At 38.5% G+C, this 26,226-nt stretch overlaps 1 protein-coding gene across 7 annotated transcripts in view; it reads right to left on the bottom strand.

The window, feature by feature from the left end:
- Window positions 1–26,226, bottom strand: part of RUNX1T1 (RUNX1 partner transcriptional co-repressor 1) — a 156,703-nt gene that overhangs the window by 15,479 nt on the left and 114,998 nt on the right. For all 7 annotated transcript variants that reach the window (XM_044423761.1, XM_044423765.1, XM_044423763.1 and 4 more), the window contains 5 exons: window positions 25,666–25,847; window positions 12,860–13,110; window positions 11,907–11,992; window positions 10,598–10,793; window positions 2,281–2,349 (listed from right to left, as the gene is read on the bottom strand). In XM_044423761.1, the coding sequence (XP_044279696.1) occupies window positions 2,281–2,349; window positions 10,598–10,793; window positions 11,907–11,992; window positions 12,860–13,110; window positions 25,666–25,847 (784 nt within the window). The remainder of the gene's footprint in view (window positions 1–2,280; window positions 2,350–10,597; window positions 10,794–11,906; window positions 11,993–12,859; window positions 13,111–25,665; window positions 25,848–26,226) is intronic.

The raw sequence follows: 26,226 nt of genomic DNA, 5'->3' as shown, positions 1-26,226 counted from the left end.
TTTCAGGAAATACCATATCAGCCCTCTGACTCCATTCCCCATGCTACATCAAAACTTCCTCATCAGTCTCAAAAGCAGTTTTTTCTGTGTGTATGTTTCCATGTATGTGTAGCTGTTTAGAAAATGCTCAGTGTATGGAATGTTGCACAGTTCTTTAATGTTTGATGGCATATTTATTATTGGATCAACACAAATTGAAATCACAAAAATGTGTCAAATTTAAAAATGGTTAATTCTATGCTCAAATTCCCTGACATACTTTCTATATTTGAATTAATACATTGAAATGTATTTGAAAACATATCAAGGTACATGCTGATCATATAATACATTTTAAAATAATATCTAATACATTAATTAAATAATATTTAATATTTGTCCAGAGGATTTGTTTAGTTTGAAAATCTGGAAAAGAAAACATTGTATTTTACAGAAAAAAATAGAAAAAGCATGCCTTATTTTTTTATGAGGGTTAAAAATATGCCCTCACATTACCCTCCTATAAATGTTTGCGGGAAAGGGAAATGAGACCATGCAGCTATGCAAGACAGGGACTCATTTACTTTGAATATTCAAGGTGAATTACAATTCTACCTAAGTGGCAACAGGACAATAATTTTTGCTTACGATCAAAGCTGCAGCTTGACTAATTGTATATGCAAATAAGGCAATTTATATTTAAATTATGCATTCCTATTCTAGTCCCACGGGCACACACAGATCAGCAAAGAGAATTGGTAGGACATTTGCAAGATGTTTGAATATTTATTACCAACTGCAAACATTTTCTGATCCCTTGAAAAGAAATATATGGAGACAAACCCACAGATGCAAATTTTATTACATTCTTTATATAAAAAGAGAGCCAGAAACTTAAATACAGAACTTTAAAAAATCTTATCAGCCAGAGTTATCAATAAACATATTTTAATGCATTGCTAATTTATTACATTTTATATGAACTGGAAAAAAAATTGCAGACTAGTAGTCTTTTCTGTCAGTCTCTGAATCGTAACCACACACAGGTAACTCTTGTATAGTATCATCATCATCAACAACAACAACAGCAACAACAGTACCAACAACAGATTGTAACCTTTACCAAAAATGAAGGGGACAACATATTCTGCGTTGGGGATAATTAGAAAAGTAATTGACAATGAAAATGTTAATACATCTTTACCCTACAAATCTATGGTGTAACCACACTTGGAATACTGTGTATAATTCTGGTCACTGCAATTCAAAAAGTATATGTTGAGGTTGGAAAATGTTCAGAAATGGGGAACCAAAATGGACTCACCCCAGTGAGGAAAGCTTAAAAGATCTGGGAATGCTTAGCTTAGAAAAAAGGAAAGTATGAGAGGCATACCAGGGATGTTCAAAATTATGTACAGTGTGGAGAAAATGGATCTCTCACAATTCCAGCATCCAATGAAGCTGAATGCTAGGAGATTTAGAACAGATAAAAGAAGTGATGCTTCACAACAGTGCAAAGTTAAATGGCGGAATTTACTGCTACAAGATGTTGCAATAAATTTGGTTAGGTCTAAAGGGTAATTAGACAAATTCATGCAATATTCAAGAAACTTACTAGACGTGATGCCTATGTATTATCTCAGCCACCAGAGGCAGCAGCCCTGCATTGGTCAGGATTAGTAGGGGAAGGAGTTATTTCAATCATGCACTATGCATGGGCTTCCCACAAGCATCCACTGTGAACAGAATGCAAGACTAGATAGGTTTCTGCCCTGAATCAGCATTGGTCTTCTTACGTTCTTCTTTATGATGTTAATAGCAGCAGTAACAAGTTTCCTCTGGGTTGAACTAACTGATTAGATTGCAATTAGGTCACAGATCTGTCTTCTACCTGAAGCATGGACATGCCGACACAAATAGTTCAAGTTCGCAGATAAAATAAAATGGCACTGTCTGCAGTTTGCTGCTTGCTGAAATAAAACTTTCATTTTGCTTTATAACTGTAAACCTTTGCAATAACCATTCATATAAATGCTCAGAATGAATTGTAATATCTGAATATGATCTGTTTGCGATCTGGGTTTCTTTCTCTTTTAAAAGAGATACATTGACATCCTCTTATCTACAACTGTAGATAATGCTATAATTAAAACATGTTTGTGATATGTTCCAGTTTAAGATTATTAATTGAAACTTTATTAGTAGCATGCCCCCCCCCCAAACAAAAATATTTATATCAGAGCATTAACAAATGCACACAGCTGCCAAACTGCTATGCTCATGTTTTTAAACAATACTTACCAGCTTTCTTCCAGATCTCTTCTGGCACATATCCAGAAGCAGGCCTGTGAAGGAATTCCCGATGTGAGTCTATAAAAAAGCAGGGGGAGGGACGAGGGAAACAAAAAGAATATCAAAAGTAATGGTTATACAGAACTTTTAAAAAATGTCTTCTCTTTGATGCTTCAGTCAATGAAGTGTGAATATAATCGTGATATAAAATGAAAACAATAGAGCTATTACTTCCAAATCCCTTCTAGAACAGAGCAGTTAGATCGCTGTAAAATGATCAGGCATAATTTTGTTCCTTAGTAATATATTCATTTCTTAATGCCAACAAGTGAGAGCTTCTTCATAGCCCTCTTTGCTTTTGTTTGTAATCGGACTTTTGGGAAAATAATAAAAAAGGCAGTATGGTACATTTAAAATCTTTTTAGTGGAAAAGCCTGATTTTGGCTTTAGATGCATTATCAGTCAATAAAAGCATAAACTATTTTTCTCAATCTTTCCTTTCAGAGTCAGAAACTGGATTCTATTATGAGTGTACAGAACAAGAATTTGTGAGCATAAACCACACGTGAGGGTCATGATTCTTGGTGTATTAACAGTGGAATAGTCCTTGATGTACTGGCAGCCTCACATACCGGATAGTGGCATGAAGTCATGAATCAAAATTCATGAATTGCCTTGAATTATTCTGTACTAGTGGAAAGTATTTCCACCTAGGTATGGTGGAGTGTCTGATATTTGCTGAAAGTCCCATATAGTGCAGCCCGTGTTGATAACTGCCCAGATTCTTCAGAATGCCTGCTCTTCAAGGTTGGGGGACACTCTGGAACAGTTCTGGATATGGTGGGGAGGGACACAGTAGCTAAACTGGTTTCGCAAATCTATGGTGTCCAACCTTGTGCAACCAGAATTGCTTAAAGACCATAAGAGCCATCCTGGACTGGACCAAGTGTTCATCCAGCCCAGACATTTCTTCGTATTATAGCCAACCAGCTGACTATGGGAAAGCCACAGGTAGACATGACTGCAATAGCAACTTCCTGATCATTGTCCTTGGCAGCTCATGGGCATAGGCACACGGATTCTGACAGGACATGTAGCCACTGGTAGTCTTATCCTCTCTAAATCCTAGCAAGCCATCAGCTTGATGACACCATTATATTTTGTTGTAACAAATTCTACAACAGTTCTACAATAGTTTATGTGCTGTGTGCAGAAAACATGCTCAATATGCCCTGAATTTCCAGGCTGCTGGAGTTACAGTATTATCATGGAAGCAGGAAAAAAGTGTCTCCCTATACATTTTCTTCTCAGCATACATATTTTGTACACCTCTGTCATGTCTTCTCTTATTAACCAGAACTGTATACAGTATTTTAAATGTGGTCATACAAGAGAATTATACAAGGGAGGCATATGTGAAGTTGGCAATTTTTCCCCTTTTGCCTCATTGTGAATCAACTGCTTATTCTGAAATAGATTTGGTTTTTTGATGCCCATTTCTCCATTTTGACCACACTATATATTTTGGCATCATCAGCTGACTTGGCCTCCTTACTGCTCACTCCTACTTCAAGATCATTTAAAAACAAGTTAAAAAAAGCACTGGTTTCAATAGAGCCCCATGGAATCCCCATTTTCATTCCTCCATTGAGAGTATTTGCAATTTCTAGTGTCGGCTATCTGTCTTTAACCAGTTATTGATCCATGGCAGGCTTTCTCATTGTCTACACTTCTACACGCTCTATGAACACAAAGCCATCACTGGATACAACAGCATATCAACTGTTGAAAGAGACAAGTGGCTGTCATACTGCTGGCTGAGCAACATTCTTCTACAGCATGACATGAAAATAAGATAGGAAATGCTATAATTTTTCTCCTTCTTTAGATTTTGCTGAAGTGATGGTTTAAGACAACTTGTTATGCAGGAGATCAGGTTTTGGAGTATATCTGTTTGGACTGTTGTCCCTATAGAACAAGACTCCCAGCACACAGAACCCAAGAGAGGGTATATTTATTGGGGCGGTGATGCACTCAGACATGGAACTTGCACACTTGCAGCATGAATTGGAAGGCTCCAGGAAGTTTTATCACGCGATGATGTAGACTTGGTCAAAGTCCTGCCATCAAATGTAAAAATTTCATCTTCACAGTTCACTAATTTCTCAACAAAATCAAAGACCTGAAAGGTCTGTTCCTTTGTTTCAATTTTGTCTGGTAGTAGCAATTCAATGGTAGCAGCAATTGTTCAGGCATATGAATAAATGAAAAGTGTTTGATAGCAGAACATTAAGTCTCCAGCAGCCCTGTTCATAAATATTTGCATTCTTAAATATTCTAGTCAGATCAGTGCACTAGCTAGCATCTCCCACACGCCTTACTTGCTGCCACTGCAAATCAAAGGACCAGGGCATATAAGCCTAAATTGATCAAAATAATGGGAGGGAATGGGCTCGGTGGGCAGCAAAACTGCATACTGTGGATGTCACTTCCATTTGCTTACTTTCATTTTAATAATGTTAAATATTAATTATGTTTAGTTAGCATTCTTTACTGCGGAATGCCCCATCAGCTGATGACAACAGTAGCTAAAAAAGAAACAGAGGACTTCAATATTTTTTGTTAAGTACACAAGAAAAGGTGATTCATAGCTGAATGCACATTGCAGATGATGTAGAGTAGGGAATAAATCATGTCTGTTGTTTCTGGCAGTTTTACAATAAAGTCCACAGTAAACTTCACATGTGGCAGGCAGAGAAGAGCCCTCTGTGCAATTTTATTAAACACTGAAAGCTAGATCTAGACTCTAGACTGAAATCAATGGCAAAGCAGTCATTTATTTCAGTAGGTTATGGGAAGGCTGTTCAGTTCAGTAGGTAGGCTGTTCAGTTAGGGAAGGAAGATGAAACAACAGCTTTCACTGAGGTCGTCTGTAAATATTTGACCATGGCAGGGTGTTGCTTCCAGGTGTCCTTTGTTAGTGGCACACAGCAGTAGGCAACTCTGCTGGGATACTTGGTAGCTAGGTCTAGCAGCCACGCAAGTAATACACCTGCTTTGAAAAACGCTCCACTGGGAGAATTGTGGAATTGTGGCAGGATTCAATGCTCGTAATGTCCAGCTGCTTGACACTGCTTGGGGTGCTGAGCTGGACAAATGTTTTTAAAGAAGAAACCCAGAGCAGGTCTCAGGGTTGGGCCTGGGCATGTCTGATGGATGCGAGGAAGTGATGCTGACCCGAGACAGCTGAATGAAATGGCACCATAGTTCAGAGCAAAACACTGACACTTTAACTACTTATTATTATGATGAAATACAAAATCCATAATTACATTTTAAAATTGTTATGGCAATATTGAATGAGATTTCGACTTTGGGTAATACCATTCTGGAATGGCAGCAGTCTTAGGGTTATTGGGATTCTGTAGCCATACATTTGCTTTGCTGGCTATTATACTTAGTATATAGTTATTTTTATTATTTTTAAAATGTTGTTATGGTTAGGTTTAGGGTTACATTCATTTTAACTCTTGTTAATGTTTTTATCTGATGCATTTTATTGTGTTTCTACTTTGTAGGAAACTGCCCAGAGAACTTCAGCCAAAGGTGGTACAGAAAGGTAATTAATACTAATAACAAGAATAATAATTAATAATACTTTCTGTCAAATTCCACTGGGCAGAAGTAAAATCAATAAAATCATAATTTTCACCAAATTATTTTGATATGATGGGAATGTTGATTAAAAAAATGGAATGAAAGATGCTTCATTGGCTTGTTTAGTTACACAAGAGCAAAAAGTAAATGGAATTCAATGACATCACTGACTGGATTACCAGCTAATTGGTGCAATTTCCAAGTACAAAGATCAATCAAGCTCATATTCCAACCACAGTTCACATAGATAATGAAGCCAAGACTCTGCTAGAAGAATTAAATCAAGATCTTATGAAAGACTTCCATAGACTTTTTATTTTTTTTTAACTGGAAAGGGAAGTATGGTATAAAGAATGATGAAAATAATAAGAAACATATTCCTAAGTGTTTTTCTGAAATAATTATGAAAATGGATATGGTGAAACTAGTCTGGGTGGTTTTGTACTTTTTGAGACAAATGTCTCCACAATTCTAGAGCAGGAACTGAGTCAAAGTTAGACAATGTGCAATACTAATCATTCTTCGAAGACAAAGAGTTATGGGTTTGAAGTCTTGGTTGATTAAAGCCAGTTGAGAACAATTTAGAGGTGGGCTAAAACAGTCAACAGCTCACTTCATGATCTGAAGGTCCTTATGAATGAAAGTGTTGGATCCAGCACCAAAGAACTGTACTTAGGGATGATTTAGACAAGTTATGGCGGTTTTCAATTAGCCTTTGTCAGGATTAACTTTTGCTGGATCACAGCATGAACATTGCTTGGGTGTGAAAGAGGCTGCATTTGAAAGTCAAATATGACCAACTCTCTTTCACCATGTAAGATACTAAAGAAAGGCACAGAGGAAGTTTTGCAGTACCACAAGATATACTACTTTGGCAGCAGCCAGCTTGAGAGAATGGAAGTGTCTCAGTGAGTTATTTCTAACTGAATCACTAAACTTATTATTTGAAGAAATCAATGCAGAACTATGTGGAGAGCTGGAGTAAAGAAGAGGAAGAGGAGGAGAAGGAGGACAATACAATAAAAGGTGCACAGAATTGTAGTGAAGTTTTGCATTCCCTATTGCATGTCTAGAGTGCACATCCTGGAGAAATTAAGGAAATATGCCAGTTCACAAGGTCATTACAAATGGAGACACAATGACTATAAAGCATGAATGTTTGTCACTGTAGGTAAAGAATAGAGCATTTCTAATCATATTGCAACTAGAAAACTTATTTTATTAAAAGGAAAATATGTATCTCTTCAAATACTTGGCCTATTGTCAAAGTGATATCAAACGGTTTTAATGTGGACATTGCAGAAAATTGATCAGCCTTAAGATCTGGAACAGTTCATAAATCTGTGAGGGCCAGTCAACCTGATTGTGAAGTTCAGCAAATAGTAGAAACATTTCTGGAATTCTACAGATCATTGGGGAATCTGACTGAGCAGAAATAAGAGACAAGGAAGGAAAGAGAAAAGGCATTTTTGACAGGTGAAACAGATAAAAAGCACACATGTACCCATAGTCCAATCACAGTATTCTCACCCATCTCCTTGAAGTTGTATTGCTTGGAAGAAACACAAGACTGAGGAAACCAACCTTGGTCCACCCTTGCTTAATCATCATATATGAATGATTAAATTGGGCTGCGATGGAAGTAGTGGCAAAACTCTTAGTAAAGAAAATAGGAAAGACGGCTAGAAGGTGGTAGGTTTATATACTTATCAAAATCCTGTAGCCTTCTTAAAACTGACCTCATAAACCAAACAGCAGGAACAGCAAACTGCAGTAAGACACATGAAAGTATGAAAAATGTTAACTTAAGAGCTACACTGCAACAATCTCACATTCTTCTATTTTGCTGCCAACTCTTGGACAGTGGACATTATCAATAGTTGGTCACCATCTACTAAAATGGGTGTGTTGGTTGGTTTCCTTTATTAGAATTGACCTCAGACTGGGCAGAGTTGATATAGCAGTGAATCAACTTGTTAAATATGAGTTTGGTTTTTGGACCATGCTTGTATACTTTTCACTGGAATTAGGTCTAGGTGTGCCAGGCTAGCTTTGTTTACAGATCTGGAAGACTCAGGGTAAAAAAGAACTTTCTTGCCCGGAAAAGGTGTCAAATTCCTTTCAGTGGAAAATAGTACTTCCTTTGAGCACTCTTTCTGCAAATCAATCTGCTTCCTAAATTAAAGTGAACGGTGTTATCTGTTGTAATCATAGCTCCATGCCCATCTGGGTGGGGTTAGCACTTTACTGTAACTCCCAAAACTATAACTCTCTCTGATTAACACAACCTTTGTACATCTTCAGATCAATCAATAATCCATTAGTGAGTTTCCAAGGCAATCATACAATACATAGAAAAATAAAAATAGACAGGGCAACAGCTCAGTGGCAGAATGTTCCAGATTTCATACCAGATTTGCTGGAATGATGAGGCAGAAATGGAAAAGACCCATCTGGAATATTTACCCATGATGGCGCTTCAGTTCATGGCCCTGGTGCCATTTTGAATAGGCATGTCATATGAATCCCTCAAGCATGGGTTATGTGGAGTTAAACTAGTCTGGCATATTCTGATCTATGTTAAAAACCTGCAACAAGCCACAACATGTTGTCCAAACTCAGTAAGTGAAGACAATACTAGTGGGATTGACTTTGGCTTGATTTTTTAGACAAGCCAAATTCCTGTGTTCTTGGTGTCCTAAGAAACAGTCATTGGTAATTATTGTGTCTACTAACCACCTGAAAATCAAATCAAATACTAAGAGTAATACACACTGTTAAACACTCCTCCAAAAGCACCTGAATAAATTGATAGATTATTTACATGATTATTCACAACATTGCCCATCAGTTTCCATCAACTGGGTTGTAAATGTGAAGCATCTCTGAGTGTTATTTTTATATATGTAGATTATTTAGGACTGAAGTAATTTCTCTCTTCTACCTTCAATGCAAATATTTAAGTGCTTATTTTATTTTCCACAACAATAGATTAAACCAAGTGTTACTTTCTAACATAGCTTAGCCACAAATATATGAAAATATAAGTACAGAAATGTCAAATCTGTATCAAATTTGCCAGTTAATTTTAGAACGGTTATGTGAACAATATTTACAATTATTTAATAACTGAAGTTGCAAATTGCTTTGGGGGGTTGGGAAAGGTTTCAAATGTATATTCAAACCCAGTATTGTCTAGCTGCAATGCACATGAAAAATGGTGGTTCTCCAGGACTCAGAAAGGAATGCCTCAACCTTCATTCCTGAATTACCTTCAACTGAATGTGACTGGAAATGAACATGTTATTTTCTGAATGCATCTGCTGCAGTTCCAGATCTCAGAGAAGGTTTTATTTATTAGAAAGAACATAATCCAGAGAACAGAATAACACATGAGAATCAGTTATCTTCCCGGCACCAGTAATTTTGAGTAAGGAAAATCCAGTGGCATCCATTCCACATATGTTAGACTCTCTCCCAGTGCAAAACATGCACAGAATTGTCCGGGCAATATTTTTCCTTTTTCAGAACTACAGAATGAATATCAATATAAATCATAAAGGGGAGGGGGAAAACACAAAGGCATAACAGATGGCCCTCCCCTCTTCCACCAAAGCTACTGGAGATGACAAGCTGTTAATTTTTACAGGGTGGATTAGCTCATTAAAATGACAAAGGGAGCTCTGTGACATTTGCAACACACAGAGGAAAAAAGCAATATTGATACTTGGTGATGCCCTTAATTAAAATTTTGGAGGGCTTCTTTTTGTTTTGTTTTTACACACCATGGTCCTGATCCATCAGTTCCTCTGTAGGCTGGATCTGTACCTACTGAAACATTGTACCGTTTACCCTTGTGGTTACTCAGAAATTGCCTGTTCCCATATGTATCTTGACTTAAGAGTTATTTCTCTTTGTTTAAACTCTACCATTGATAAGAAAACCTAGAACAAATATTAACACTATTCTTGGGACAAAATTAAACAAGCTCTGGCACTTACTATCTCAGGATAACCATGTCTTGTATATGATACTGGAATTTAAACAGAAACCAAAAATGAATAGTGCATGTCTGGTAATATTTTGCTGTTGAAAGAGAGGCATCTAAGTGAAACTGAGTTGCTTCCAAAGAGGCTATTTTGGCTACCAGTCCACAATGCTTCTTGGCATTGTTTCTTCTTTATACTAGTAAACAGATCAGACCATGGCACAAACCTATGTATTATCTCCTTACAAGAGCTCTAAACCACCTTTCTTTCAATGAGTTTCAAAGTAGTGAGCATTAGGGTGGGTGGAAGGTAAAGTGGGTTTGTTCACAGGTCTCTGAGTGATTGGTAGAAGATCAGAAAGTGTTTCCAGGCCAGTTTCCCAGTACTTCCCCAGCTGACTGGGAAATGCTGGGAGCTGTAGGACATTTTTTCTAACTAAACTTGCATAGGACTCTGACCTACAATGCCTAATTCAAGTAAATATATGAAGCTGTAGTTTTATTACAATCCACTTTCCCCCTGTTCATTAGTGATTTTATATAAGATAGTACACCCATGTTTTAATCGAGAAATCTGCAGCAGGAAGAAGAAAACAGAGGAGCACGTGCTAAGGAGTACAGCATTGTAAGAAAGATCCACAAATGTTTGGTACATTTCCAATTTTAAAGTAGATACAGTACCTAAAGGAATGGGATCTGGATTCACTGGACTCTGCTGCCTGGAATGATTGCTACCACTGCCTTTTTTTAAATCCTCCGCATCACTGTACCGCCGTATCCAGTAATTAAGTTCCTCCCGGTCAGCTTCTTGACATCGCCGTAGCACAGTGAGAGATCGCCTTGTTTTTTCCACCATGTCCATGATGCAGTTTAAGAGCTAGAGATTATAAGTGGAAGTGTATGATAATATGATATTGTTTTATTAGATTTATCCTCTGCCTATCTTCCAACAAGCTCAGGGCACCACAATTAGTTCTTTATCCCATCCCCTCTTGCCAGCACTGCACACTTTACCCTCAGGACAGACCTGTGATGCTGCCATGGCTGAACGATCACAGCCAGCCCACAATGATTATTTCATGACTGAGTGGAGATTTGAACTTGGGACTACATACTAACCAGTATACCATACTGGGTCTCACTAGTTTATGATTATGATTTCTCTTTATTGAAACTTTTTATCTTTATTTAGTTCAAATAAATTATGACTATTGAAGGCAATGACTTCTCGCAAAACTGGCATTCATTGTACAATTTCAAGGCAGGTCATAAATCCTACATTTTTATATTGCTTATAAAATGTGAAACAACCACTACTACCACCATCAGAATTTACACACTGCAATTCAAGATATCTCAATAACTATGTGAAGCGGGGGCATGTCTATCATCCATCCATCTTACTTAAATTAACAAACCTACTATAAGAACTCATTAAATAATATGTTTATTTTTTAAAAAACCAAAGCTAAAAAAGAATAATTCATAAACTAACTGGGCAACACAATAATTCAGGGAAGACGTACTGTATGTAATGGGCACCTATACAAGTCTTCGAAAAGGTGCTTAAAATACATCACAGTTGGTACTTCCTGAATACCACAGGGGAGACATTCCATAAGGCAAAAGAAGGTCTATTTCTTAACTGCTGCCAGATGGCAATCTGCAGGTTGCAGTACAACCAGCAAGATCTCCTTTGATGATCTTAGTGTTCACACAGGCCTTCACTGGATAGGCAATTTTCTAGTTAATGTTTTTACATGCATGACAGAAATGGGAAGTCTAAGGCTGAGTGATAGCAGTTTGTCTAAGTCAATTCAGGAAGTTCAAAACTGCAAAGAAGTTTTAACTGGCACTGTCTTGCTTACAGTCTTTAGCCATATCAATTCACCATGTGACAAACCCAGATTCTAACATTGCCGTCTTTGGCTGCCCATATATACCTAAGAAACTTATATTTAGATCCAAATATGTAGGTTAATTTCCTTACATGGTCAAGGTGTTTCCATTCTTCTGCCCATTCTCTGTCTGTTAGCCTATGATCAATCATTTCTTCTTGACGTGTGCCATGCAACCCTGCCAAAAGAGAGCAAAATAAAATGAAATATTAATAGCATGCAAGGTCATCTAGCAACAACTTAATCTTTTGTATACGTCCATAAATTATAAGCATTCACAGCATTACCTGGTTATGCAAGTCAACATTTATCCAGTACATTAACAGGATGCACCAGGAATCAAGCAAATAAAAAATAAGAGAAGGAGAAAGACCATGAGGTCTGAAATAAAATGTTTTGGAAATCTCCAGTTCCAGAGAAGTAAGGAGTCCATGAAAAGAAACACAAGATGCCCCATAATCTGTAACCAAAACAAAGGCACTGCTTGGGAACAAATAGATGTGACACCTAATTTTTCAATAGTTCATCATGTTGGTGAGTGCACAATCTCCTAAGAAAGCCTCCATAGCAAATTTCTGTTGAATTACACAGAAAATGCTAAAACATATAGTTAAACTTTTATTCAACTTTTTATTTCAATAGGTCATGTAAAAAGGTACACTGATGTTTGATCCTATTCATAGGAACTCCACTTGCTAAAACACGGGTGTAAAATAAACATTTCTATGGTTTTGTTAAAACCATTTCTCTATGGTTTTCTTAAAAGGATTCCACAATTGGAAACATTTAGCATTTCTGTTCACCCTAGAAACAAGAAGGAAACCTAGAACATGTCAAAACTTGAGCACAATCCATTTCTAAATTAGGTGTGTTATACAGAGATAAGAAACGTATAGATAGGATTCTCCCTTCTTCTAAGCTTTTTGATATGTACTGGGATCAAAGCAGGGATTCTATTAATTCCAGGACGTTCCTCTAGTAAAGGAATAACTCAGCATTTCTATAAAGCAAAACCAAGATTAAGCGCTTGTAAGAGTTTGCTTACCCATAGGTCTGTTTCTGTCCCTGAGGTCCCTGTGGTTGGGGTGTCTATATGAGTCCCTGTAGTGGTGGGCAATGGCCATATCATCCAAACGGTAATGTTGAGGTGGAGGCGGAGTGGGGTGAGGCAGACCATTGGGCTGGTAAGACAAGCCATTATTTGGACTGTACCGCTGGCCTGGGCTAATAGTGCACGGCCGCTTGCTTGGATGCTCTGAGTGCAAAGGCTCTCTGTCAAAGCCATTTTCTTTGGTTCTAAAAAGAAAGGGATACAATATATTTGGTTAAGAGAGTGTTTTTCTTCCTAAAGGAAAGTATAATGTAATTTTATAGAACATGCAGCTGATTAAAAACATTCATTTATTGCAGACATGTAAGTTTTTTAATATTTTGGTAAAAACCGAGAATATTTAGAAACACAGAAACTTAGAAACAGAACAAGTCAGAAGGGGTCTCCTAGGCCATTCAGTCTGACCCCCGGCTCCAGCTGACTCCACTCATGACATGCCTACCATATGCATATTTATTTCAGCTTGTACTCTGCTTTGTCTTAAAAGTAAGAGCAGCTATATAAACTGATAGTCCTCATGTCATGCCCATATCTTACTGAAAATTTAACAGCAACAATTTTTATTTATTACCTTGTATATGATCCAATTGTTTCCTCTATTTTATTAATCCAGCATATAAAATGGGTAACTTGTGGTCCCTCAGACTGTTTGTTCTACAACTCCTAGCAGGCCCAACCAGCACAGCCCATGGTAAGGGATGGTGGGAGAAGTAGACCAAAGCAGTAGGAGGCCACAGGTTTGTGACCCCTGCAGTCCTGCTGTAACTAGATATTTCCTGAGATTTTCCTTCTTAGCAACCTTGCTATTAAGAGAGATGAGCCAGGCTCTGATGAGTAATATGAGCTCACCAGGATTTAGCTTTTCCTCAAGCTTCCTCAGGACCCAAAGACTAGAGGAAAGCTCCAAAGTCCTGAAATTCGCCACTTTTATTCAGATCCAAGCAGGAGATGAGAGATACAGGCACTTGGGTTGTCCAACAGACTCCTAGCTTGGAGAGCCTATTGGGTACAGATGCAAAACAAGCTGACAGGCCTCTAACTCTTCCAACTTGGATACAGGATACCCTGAGACATGAATATGACTTTGCACCCAGCAGGTGGCACTGGCACCAGTTGTGCACTCTTTCTTCCAGTTCTGAACTGGGGAGGAAGGGTGAGAAGTGCAGCCTTGCTCCGTACCCAGTGGATGCTGCATGCCTTCAGGACTGGTGGGTTTATTTAGCACAGAGGAAAAGACCAAGCCGTAAACTCTTTCTAGCTGTGAACTTATGGGGATGTAGAGATTTTCCCCCCGCTGTCTACCTCCAACTTCAAGCTTAGAGTTAGAGAGGAGAGCCTGACCTTCTGTTATGATTTAGAGACACTGCAGAATAGCAAGACAATAGCTCACTCCTTGGCAATAGACAGGTCAACTTTTGTTGACCCCATGCTATACATAGATATTTTCAATGTTATATCAATGGCCACTAGGGAAAATACAGGTTGTTTTCATATATATCCCTCACCAAGAAATATCACAGTGACTTCTCCAACAACCAAAACATTTTTAAAGTAGCATATTGTTGTTTGTGAGTTTACAGATACTTGCAAAGGGCAAATGCAAGGGCCAGCCTTGAATGTCTGTATTTTTGCAGTAGGAATTATACCAGATATGAGTGGAAAAAATTCCAATGCTGCTGAGATGACTACAAGTTTTCCTGCATGAGTCTTGACAAACAGAAAAAAAAGAAGCACAGAGTTGAAAGCAAGCCGTGTCATAAAATGTTTATACAATGGTACTTTTAAGATGGTCATGCTGCTTCCTGAAATTGGATCCTTTCAGACAAAATGATTTCTGCCATCCTACTGCACAAACACTCAGCAATTCCACTTTGAGAACTTTCTGTACTTTTCCTCATCTTATTGTATTAAGCTCCCATTACCCAGGGAGTGGCAGACAATTCTTCTTTTGATAAGCCTGCCAACACTAACAGAAATGATAAAAGGTGTCCTTGGAATGAAGGGAAACCTTTTTCTTGCTTTTGTGATAGAAGATCCTAAGCGGTTAAAATGGTGTATTTTTTTGGACCAAGACAGATTGGTGGAACTAGGTTACAACTGACTGAAAAAATCTGCATTGCTGATAATAAACTGTTTTTATAAAGCTGAAAACATACGTTTTTGTGACAATGATTTATTTGTGTGACCACTTCTAAGACACAACTCAGAGACAATAAGGGTATTGTGAATAGCTGCAATTTTCCATGCCAGAAGTAAAAATCATATAGATAGATGGGTGAATAAATGTCCCAAATAGGATCTGTAAAAATCAATAGTGATGCATAAGACATTCTGCAGTTAAAGTGATAAGGACTGGTTTTGCATGGAAACAATGCAGCAATTCAACTAGATTTTTAGTTTTTGAGACTTGGTCCTCCATATCTCTCCAGTTCTAATTACCAGAAAACAGTGGCTATTCTGTTTTTATTTTGTTGGCATTGGTATGTACTGCTTCAAGTTTTATCAGTAGGCCAGTATCCCAGTACAAGAGTTATGTTGCCTATGCTCACAGTAACATGCATCAATTTTATTTTATGGCTGAGGATAAGACCTAAGACGGGAAAAAAGGAACAGAGGAAGTTGTCTTGCACCAGGTATATATCCATCAGACAAATAAGCAATTGTAGCTTTTAAAATTTGGTTTTAAATTTGGCTTTTAAATTTTGTATTGCATTTTTCATGATGTTTTTGTTATTAGTTTGCATTTTATATTGTATTTTAATGGTATCTTATCTACCATTGTAAACTGTCCAGATTGCTCCTGTTAGTGGCTGCTATAATCAACACTAATGGACCAGTTTTGTCTACTGTGACTAACAGTGGCTCTCCAGAGTCAGTCTTTGGAAACATCATCAACTAGATCTGTTCAACTGGATTTGCCAGGAAATGAACCAGGGACCTTCTGCATGCAAAGGAGATGTCCTACAGCTGAGTAGGGCTGTGCAAATCAGCAGACTAAGCTCATCAAAGTTTTCCATATTCCATATTGAAACTTGTTCTGACCCATGAGTTTAGTTTTCCTTTCACCTGAACATCTGTACATATTTCCCATGCATTTTTCCGAATACACAATAATTTTCTATATTGTTGAAATCTATGTATTTTTCTCCCATCGATTAAAGCATGCTTGTGTTTGCTTTTCAAAAGTAATTGCTTCATTTCTCTGAATCACAGCAGCTCAGGAAAACATGAACTTTAATTGCAGTTTGTATTTGGATCCATATTTAGTTCCAGGAGGTGCAAACTCATTGCAAAATAACTAAAACCATTTGCAATCACACAAAATTACAACCAAGAAAATCCTAATATTATGAAAGTGGCACATTCAATTTTCAAGACAAACATCCCAAAAAGGGCATCAATGACTCGACTTTGGGGTGTAATCTGAACTTTTAAGGAACTATCCATTGTTGTGAAGCTATTTTGGGGATAGGGTTTAGCACCATGGAGAGCTCTGTTGAAGTTCAATTTGAAACTGAGGGTGGATACTGGAGTCAATAGTCTCCAAGAATACCCTGAGGCTGCAGTCATTGAAAAACAAACGTGAGTTGTTAAAGCTAAAATTTAAAAGAATGTGAAGAGTGCAAAGCCCCAAATGATGCACTAACAACAATACATCAGAAGGAGGAAAGAGGTGAGAAAGGAAGTTGAGCCATCACAGATAAAGGGGAATTAGGAAACTGCAAAGAAGCTGAATGGATTCTACATTTCCCTTTATTATAGAAATACTTATGCTTGAAATGACTTTTTCAGAGAAACAATCTGAAAGATGGAAACAAATTTAAGCAGTATATGTGAGATGAACTTCTAGGGATTACAGACAAACTTTGATGGCAAAAGAAGGGGACAGCAGAGAATAAGGTAGCTAGATGGAGTCACTGAAGCAGTCGGCGTAAGCTTAAGTGGAGGACAGGAAGGCCTGGAGGAATGTTGTCCATGGGGTCGTGATGGGTCGGACACGACTTCGCGACTAACAATAACAACAATGGCAAAGCTAGTCCTGATTGGCGAGCCTAACTCAACAGAAGGCTATAGTTATAAGCCTTTTCACCTTGATCTGCTGAAAAGGAGAACGATGTGCTCACAAAACAAGAGTTTTCTGAAAGTGTCCACAAGCATGTAGGTAAAGGTGATCTGGTAGCCCCTATGTACTTGGACTTTCACAAACTTTGGACAAAGTCCTTCAGTATAATCTCTTGCTGTGGAAGTCGCACTCAAGGAATAAGAGGACAAGACTTCTCATAAATCATACCTCATTAAAGAATAGGAAGCAGAAATGAGGAAAATAGTCACTCAATGGAGAGATAGCAGAACTGGAACTGTATAGGGAATCCTGCTTTTTAAGTTGTCCATAAATTACCTGGAGCAGTGAGACAGCCAAGTTTGTGGATGACACCAAATTACCTAAGCAGATTGTGAAGAGCTCTATAAATCTGGTAAATGGGCAAATGTGGTTCAGTTTAACTAATTGTACTGTGATGCATGTTGGGAAATACAAACGTTAACGGTTACATGTGTGCCAGCAGTGACTAACTAGGAAAGAAACTAGAGGACTAGACAAATTCATGGGGTATAAACCAATCAATGGCAATTAGTCTTCATGGTTCTGTAGATATCTTCGTTTCAAGACTATATTGAGGAAATAACAATTGCAGTGGGCTATTTCCATTGTAATCTGCTTGAGGGGTTCCCAGGGGCATCTGAGTAATTTCTGTAAGAAACACGAGACTGGACTACATGAACCTTTGGCTTGACCCAACACAGCTCTTTTTATAGTTTTAATGGCTTTTTCTGGCAAGAAAGAAAAAAAGTGGAGCAATTGAATGGACTCTCGCACAGTACAAGCTCACACACAACAAACACTCCTAAAATAAACCCCTTTAAAACCTAGAGTGCACCTTAATTCTTTAATAATTTGTTTTACAGCATTATATGCACACACCCCAAGACACACAAACACATACACACAGCAGGCCAACATGCAATGATTTATTCATTATCAGTCATAATTCTTAAGATATAATTTCCCCCTTAAATGGAAGTAAAACTTGTCATCAGTTATTAAACCATATAAAGATTTATAACCAAATACAAATCAAGAAAATGATTACAAATGTAAACGACTATGGCACTTAGCAATGTATGGATTTTGTTAAATCTTTACTGTGTTTTGCAGATTGTTGGGTGTTTTGTTCTCTTGTCTTCCTACTGACAGAATCAGGGTTGTTGTTTTTTTCAATTCCTGAACTTGTCTTTGTATGCACTTGTTCAAATTTTCTTTTGTGCAAATGTGCACATATAAAAATGCACAAGTCCCTTCAAGATACAAAAATCCATCCAAAACTCATACTTCTATGCCTATAGGGAAACTGAATTTCCAGAAAATAAATAATGACAACAACAACAAAGCACAACACAAAATCTGCAGAATCCACTTGAACTAGGAAAATCCAGTCTGCTGCAGAATTCACAGACTGGATTGATAGAAATCTGAACTGCAGATACCTCTGACATTCCTAATGGCATTAACACATTAAAAAAAAACCCCTTCCTGCAATAGTGTGGAAGTCTTTTAAAAAGTGTGTGTGTGTGTGTGTGTTGAATGCTTTGTCCCTGACTTGTCATGAAAATTACCAAAAGTGTGTTGTCTCCTCAGGTGTCGTTCTGTTCTTTCATTCAGTGACTGATGGCTCCCAGTGTTATTACAGAAACAGATTGATGTTTTTAATGAGTTAGTTTAATAGACTCCAAAATCTCACCGTGGCTGCTCATCCGTGTCAGACCATATGTACCAAGAAAACATTCAGTGAAACACAGAGCTCTGCTGTCAGACTGCTCCATAAAACTTTGCATACAGTAGAACCGAGCATACAAAAAAATGGCAAGAGGCAGAAAATCAATATGCAAAGAAGATGCTGAAACTGCATTCAGTGTGTGTGTGTCTGTGTGAGTGTGTGTATAATACTGTAAGTGGCTATATTTTCCAGTCTATTCTCAAACCTTTAAGGCATGAGTGGGTGCATAGGCAAAATACAGATAAAAAAATATTGCACCTCATTTCAGCTTTCACTGAACAGACTGTGCTGAATATAACAAATGCCAAGGAAGTGTGAAGTACAGATAATTATTTATTAATGTCATTTTAATTTCTAGCTTGTCTGTTCATACAAAAAGGGGCCAACATGGTAGTTTAAAACCAATAAAAGGTTTATAGCTAAATACAATTCATTAGCATTTATTCAGATTGTATACTTTTTTCAAATATATTTATCAATTGTGTGTATCTTTTGAAATATTTGCATTGCTTCCCATTTACTAAAGCATGTTTGTGTCTCTTTTGCAAAAGTAAACATTTTTTCTCATCTGTTTTCCAATGTATGTATTTTTGAACACATTTTTGGTATCGCTAAAAGCATTACAGTTTCAGAAATGTATGAACTTTGACTGCAAATTGCAGAATTCCAGAATGCAAACTGAGCTTTGGCTTTGTTTCTAAAAAGTGCAAAATGGGATATTACTGGCCAAAATTGGACTGAAATTAATACTCATATCTCCTTAGACATCTTGTGGGCTTATTTTTCAACATAACCTCTAATAAATCTAGGCAGTTTCAAACACTGCGTAATAGGTATGTTTATGTTTACGGTATGGAAGTTATTCCAGTACTAGTTTTCATACAATATGTGCCCAGTAAGACTTCATGTAGTGCTCATGCCGTTTCTCCTAATGCTCATGGAAGACTCTCCAACACAAAGATGCACGGGATGTTTGTAGAGACTAGAGTGAACTCCTCAGGTGTTAAACTCAGGAGTTGGCAACAGGCCCCCAGCATAACGTCTTCATGGTGGATCAGAAGGTCATTGGCAATACATGAGCTCATAAGCAGCACAGCAGAAATGAAATGTGTCCTGTCTGACTAATAAATGAAATAGAAAGTGCAGGTGTGTGGGGCAAGGTTCACATTGCCATGAAAAACCATGTGACTAATTCAAAACCAGCTAAAGATTGCAACTTGTTTTGTCCAATATGTTCTGCTTTCTAAGGATAGTTTGGTATGGTGGACTGATCTGAATTCTCAGATTCCAACATAGTTTTAAATGTTTAGACTTCCAAGAGTATTGTTTCATCAGTAAGTCTATGGTATACTTCTCGGACCATGGCAAAACTTAATTGACTTTGGATCTGGCTGAGCAAGAATGTTCCTCTCTTCATTTTATTAAGTACTTCAATCTCAGTGTGCACTGATACAGTATTAATATCCCATCCTATCTAGATAGTAGATTGTGACCACTGAATGTCTAATATTACCTTGGAGCACCTATATTGAGTGTTGTTTAAAAGAGGAGCATTAGATGTTAAGTTACCTATAATTTCTATGTCAATTAAATAAAATCAGTTCTCCATTTAGGCACCCATACCAAGAGTCTCTTCGGTATCTGGACTTCATTTCCTTTCCTTTGAATTGATGCTTGTTCAAAAAGAGTCAGCTCATGAGCCATCATCATAGGACAGTGCTTTGGAAATCATAAAGTAAGCTGTGGTAACCAAAAATAAGCAGGGAACTGATGGCAAACTATTAGTTGTAAGGAAAAGCAGGGAGTCATAAGGGAGTCTGTGTGGCTTACCCTGAAAGTTATCTTGAGTCTAGGAGTCAAATGCAATCATCTATAGAGTAAAAAAAAGTCGTACAACTAGAGGGCACAGTTAAGAATCTGGAAATAAGTAAGTAAGATTCTGGTAGTAAGATTCTTGAGTAAGATTAAGCAAGACCCCATTTCCCTTTTCATGCATGGGTTCTTGTGCAGGTAGCACTGGAGGCATCGGGCGGAAAGGAGGGTTTGTGCCTGTTTCCCATCCACTCATTCATCTTTCCCCATTTTCTTCAGTGCAAGTTACACATGCTCTGTTGGCTAGATGTGGGTATTGAGGAAACATATTATTTTGATACTATGGTAACCCTCCATGATGCCACCGACACTGCATTCAAAATGAACTGGATCATGCTCATCACATTTTTAGATGCAGTAACATAAATGATACTTAAAGATATGATTCAGGGTTAAATCTGTGTGTTATTGTTAAACATATCTATGTGTTTTCACATGGAGACACTCACAGCAGTGGCATCATAACACCAAAGTTCCCCAAGAAATTCACCTCAGTATTTGCTGAACGCATTGTATGAACATTTTGATGAACCTGGCTAATGGTCAGGATTAAACACATGTGATGTTATTTTAATATGTTGTTAGTCGTGAAGTCGTGTCCAACCCATTTTGCTTTCTTGCATTTCTTTTTCTTTAGGATGGTTTTAGTTGCTACCTCGTACAATGTTGTGAACCTCCAACCATAGTTCTTCAGGCACTCTTTCTATCAGATCTAATTCCTTAAATCTATTTGTCACCTCTACTGTATATTCATCAGGAATATGATATAGGTCATACCTGAGTGGCCTAGTACTTTTTCCTACTTTCTTCAATTTAAGCCTAAATTTTGCAATCAGAAGCTCATGATCTGAGCCACAGTCAGCTCCTGATCTACTTTTTACTGACTATATAGAGTATTTTTGGCTGGAGAGCGCATAGTCAATCTGATTTCTGTGTTGACCGGCTGGTGATGACCATGTGTAGAGTCATCTCTTGGGTTGTTGGAAAAGAGTGTTTGCTATGACCATCGTATTCTCCTGACAAAATTCTACCAGCCTGTGCCCTGCTTCATTTTGTACTTCAAGGCCAAACTTGCCTGTTATTCCGGTTACCTTTTGGCTTCCTACTTTAGCATTCCAATCCTCCATGATGATAAGGACATCATTTTTTGGTGTTCATTCTAGAAGGTGTTGTAGGCCTTCATAGAACCAGTCAACTTCAGCCTCTTCAGCACCAGTGGCTGGGGCATAGACTTGGACTACTGTGCTGTTGAACACTTTGCCTTGGATTTGAACTGACATCATTCTGTCATTTGTGAGATTGTGTCCCAGTATTGCTTTTCCTACTCTTTTATTGACTATGAAGGCTACTCCATTTCTTCTGAGGGATTCTTGCCCACAGTAGTATACCTGATGGTCATCTGAATTAAATTCACCCATTCCTGTCCATTTTAGTTCACTGATTCCTAAGATGTCGATGTTCAGTCTTGTCATCTCTTGTTTGACCACATCCAGCTTGCCTTGATTCATGGATCTTACATTCCAGGTTCCTATGGAGTATAGATCTTTGCAGCATCGGACTCTCCTTTCACCACCAGATACATCTGCAACTGAGTGTCCTTTCGGCTTTGATCCAGTCGCTTCATTCTTTCTGGCGCTACTAGTATTAGCCCTCTGCTCTTCCCCAGTAGCATATCGGACACCTTCCGACCTGAGGGGCTCATCGTTTTGCCTTTTGGTACTGTCCATGGGATTTTCATGGCAAAGATACTGGAGTGGGTTGCCATTTCCTTCTCCAGTGGATCACGTTTTGTCAGAGCTCTCTGCTATGGCCTGTCCGTCTTAGGTGGCCCTGCACAGCATAGCTCATAGCTTCATTGAGCAATGCAAGCCCCTTCGCCACGACAAGGCAGTGATCCATGAAGGAACTGTTTATATTACCTTTTTCATATTATAATATTGTGTTTATATTACCTTTTTCAATCATATTTTAGATCTGAAATTACTCTTGCAAACCACAGACTATGGGAACTTCTTAGCCAACGAAACCGGTCCCCTCACAGTTTCTACCATTGATGACAAACTAAGAGCCAAACTAGTGACAGAATTCCAGTATTTCCGAAACCATGCCTTTGAGCCACTCTCTACATTCCTAAACTATATCACGTATGTAAGCTAATCACATTATGGAATTACTAGAAGATGATAAAAAGAAGGTAAATACTTTTGGTATTGAATATGTGTGCATGTGTGTACATTTAAGAAGTATGATTCATAAGATGCTGGCCATACCTTCCATATGCCCAGCCAGCAATGGGAATTGTCAAGGTTTAACTCAATCCTACTTTAAATTTAATGATCCACAATACTCAAAAAGTGGTTTAAAAATCAAGGTAAAATAATGCCATGTGGCAGCTGTGGCTTCGTTTTGATCAAGCTCAGTTCTGCTATCTAGTCGTACTGAGGCAGCACTGTCCCTGCTGAACAGGCCCAGCATCCACAACTTGTATCCTTGGACAGCTACTCTGGGGCCTTCTAGGGCTTAAAAAAACCTCAAGATTTGTTCTGGCCTGACACACTGAACAGTGCCAAGTGGCTAGACCAAGCTACTGTTTTAAATTACCCAAATGCTGCTGACCTAGCATTCCTTGGAGGAACTGCTGGAAACATACTGCCCTGCCCTGCAGTTCTTCCTTGAATTCCAGCTTCTTTTCCCACAGGGCACTGCTTTTCCTACTCTTTTAGTGACAATGAAGGCTACTCCATTTCTTCTGAGGCATTCTTGCCCACAGTAGTATACCTGATGGTCATCTGAATTAAATTCACCCATTCCTGTCCATTTTAGTTCACTGATTCCTAAGATGTCAATGTTCAGTCTTGTCATCTCTTGTTTGACCACATCCAGCTTGCCTTGATTCATGGATCTTACATTCCAGGTTCCTATGGAGTATAGATCTTTGCAGCATCAGACTCTCCTTTCACCACCAGATACATCTGCAACTAAGTGTCCTTTCGGCTTTGACCCAGTCGCTTCATTCTTTCTGGAGCTACTAGTACTAGCCCTCTGCTCTTCCCCAGTAGCACATTGGACCCCTTCTGACCTGAGGGGCTCATCTTCCGGAGTCATATCTTTTTGCCTTTTGGTACTGTCCATGGGATTTTCATGGCAAAGATACTGGAGTGGGTTGCCATTTCCTTCTCCAGTGGATCATGTTTTACTGAATACATCCTGTTGATATTTTAACTGTCATTGGGATGGAACAGGCTAACTCCTTCTCTGTTTTCAAAATGCCTTGTATCCCATGGTTCACATATATTACAACACCATATATTACAACAGGATCAAATTATGATATTGGAAAGTCAACAGCTGACACACCCATTTTCCTCAGGCCTAGGTTTTCTAGCTTTGAATGCTTTACGTATTCACAACTGCCCAAATTTGCATTCAGAGAAAGACAAGACATTTTCTGTCAGGTAAATCAGAATATAGGCTACTGTATTTCCATACAGAGTATTTTACCCAAAACAGAACAGAGAAAGGAACAGACATATTCAAATGAAATTTACTTAAATGCAACAAACTAAACAGGTAGCTGGCTAGTGACTAATTAGTGACAGATCTGTCATATTCCTAAGTATTTAGGACTAAATTGTGCCCTCAGATATTTGTGCAAATGTAAAGGTCCTGAATGATTGCTGGTAATGGAACATTCTGTTGCACTCAAGCATAACTTATTTAATTTGTTTTACCTGACTTTCTATCCTGGCATCCTTGGAAATTATTGCTAGGAAAAAATCTATAAACCCACTATACAAACAAACAAACACATACATTTCTAACAAAAGACAAAGCCCTATTATGTGGAACTAACCCTGCCATATGTACACAACAGAATACACATTGACACATGTGTCCATCAGATCTTCACCCAACCATCAGATCTTCACCCACTCTTCAATTCTAGAGCCAAATGATAAGGCTCTGTGAGAAAGAGGTAGTCTAGAATGTGGAAAATGTCATCAGCTGCCAGGAACCAGAAGACTCAGTAGATCAACAGGGTGATGGTGGTGGAGCTTCTGCGGGCTGTCATTTCTATTATCCACCAGGCAAAGCCTCCATCTGCAGGTACTTCTTCCCCCACCCTTGGAGAGAATAGCCTCACTTCTCAATTGCTGAAGCCCAAAATAGATAGTCATACAAATCTCTTCTAAATTATTTTTTGTCTGAATTTTATTGCAAGCTGTTTGGACAATCAATCTGGGTTAAAACATGGTGCATACTTATAATCAACAAATTATAATGGTTGAATTTACAGGGCCCCAAGCTGACTATCTTGAATTTTCAACATTATGAAAGGACATAAGTCTGAGATCCTAGTATACCACTTACTGGTCAAATGGTCTAATCTCTATAGAGCAGTTCTGTTCTCATTAGATATTGCTTTTTTAAATCCTGTATCCTTGAAGAAAAGTTCTCCTATAGAATTCAAACCTCAAACCACCATGAAAAAACCAAAGCAAACCAAAAGCAAAAACACCCTCACATCAATGCACTGTTTCGTTGTTGTACTACTTAAACAAGGGATGGGCAACCCTGTCTAGGTCTTCTGGGAGTTTTGGCCTAAACATCCGGAGATGACAACTTGCCTGCTCTTGATTTAAAAGGCACAGGAAATATGCAATGAGTCCTTTCATGCCAGCATGATTCTCCAGATAGAATCAGGTGATTTTCTCACTTTTCAGTCTGAGGGCTGCATTCCCTAGTGGACAACCCTCTTAGGACTGCATGCCCATAATGGTCTGGACCTAAACAACACAGCCCACCCACACACACAAATATAATCACACACAAATGTGCTCCCTCCCAGGAAGGAGTCAGGCTTTGAAAAACCTCTAGGTGGAGCCAGTGCGAGGGTTTTCAAACCCTGATTGCTCCACAATGTAATTTTTTTTGGGTGGTAGTGATGGGGGCACATTGCTCAACTATATCAAAGTAAACATCACAATATTGACCTTTTAGTAGAATGCCAAAGAGGGTCTATGAGATGCTTACCTGTCTGGAGTTCGCCTCTTCCCGTTTTCGTTCACATCGAGAAGCAGCTCTGAGGAGTCAACAGGTGAGGTGGTGCTGGCATCCAGAAGCAGCTGCTCATGCTGAGCGAGGTACTGGGCGGGGTTCTGCTTGGCCAGCCTTGCACAGTGCAGGAGCTCCCGCTGTAGCAGGGGCAGATTGGCCTGAAAGATCAGAGGAGCAACATCACAACATTCGTCCCCATCAACAAGCACCTCCATCAGCACCACAAGCACAAAGACAGGTGCGGGGGGAATCTGCACACACACGCACGCAAGTACAGTGAGCAGGCTCAGGGACAGCAGGTGTGTGTGTTTATGATATTAATGATAAAGCTAATTTTTCTACACATTTGTTCCAGGAGCGTTACCTGGAACCACAGAATAATAGCGTGGCTACAATATTGGTTTGGTAAAAGAAAAAAAATATTTGCCAGTACTGCAACATTTTCAACTGGGCCACTGGTATCTGCGAAGGGCAGTGTAAGACAGCACCACTGAAAATAGGGCTTCTTTAGTCAAATAAAACAACAATGTGCTTTGC

Source organism: Varanus komodoensis, unplaced genomic scaffold, assembly GCF_004798865.1.
Source record: "Varanus komodoensis strain SLA01 unplaced genomic scaffold, ASM479886v1 scaffold14_1, whole genome shotgun sequence".
Taxonomy (NCBI): Eukaryota; Metazoa; Chordata; class Lepidosauria; order Squamata; family Varanidae; genus Varanus; species Varanus komodoensis.
Note: the sequence above shows the minus strand (reverse complement) of the source record. Positions and strands in the feature narration are given on the sequence as shown.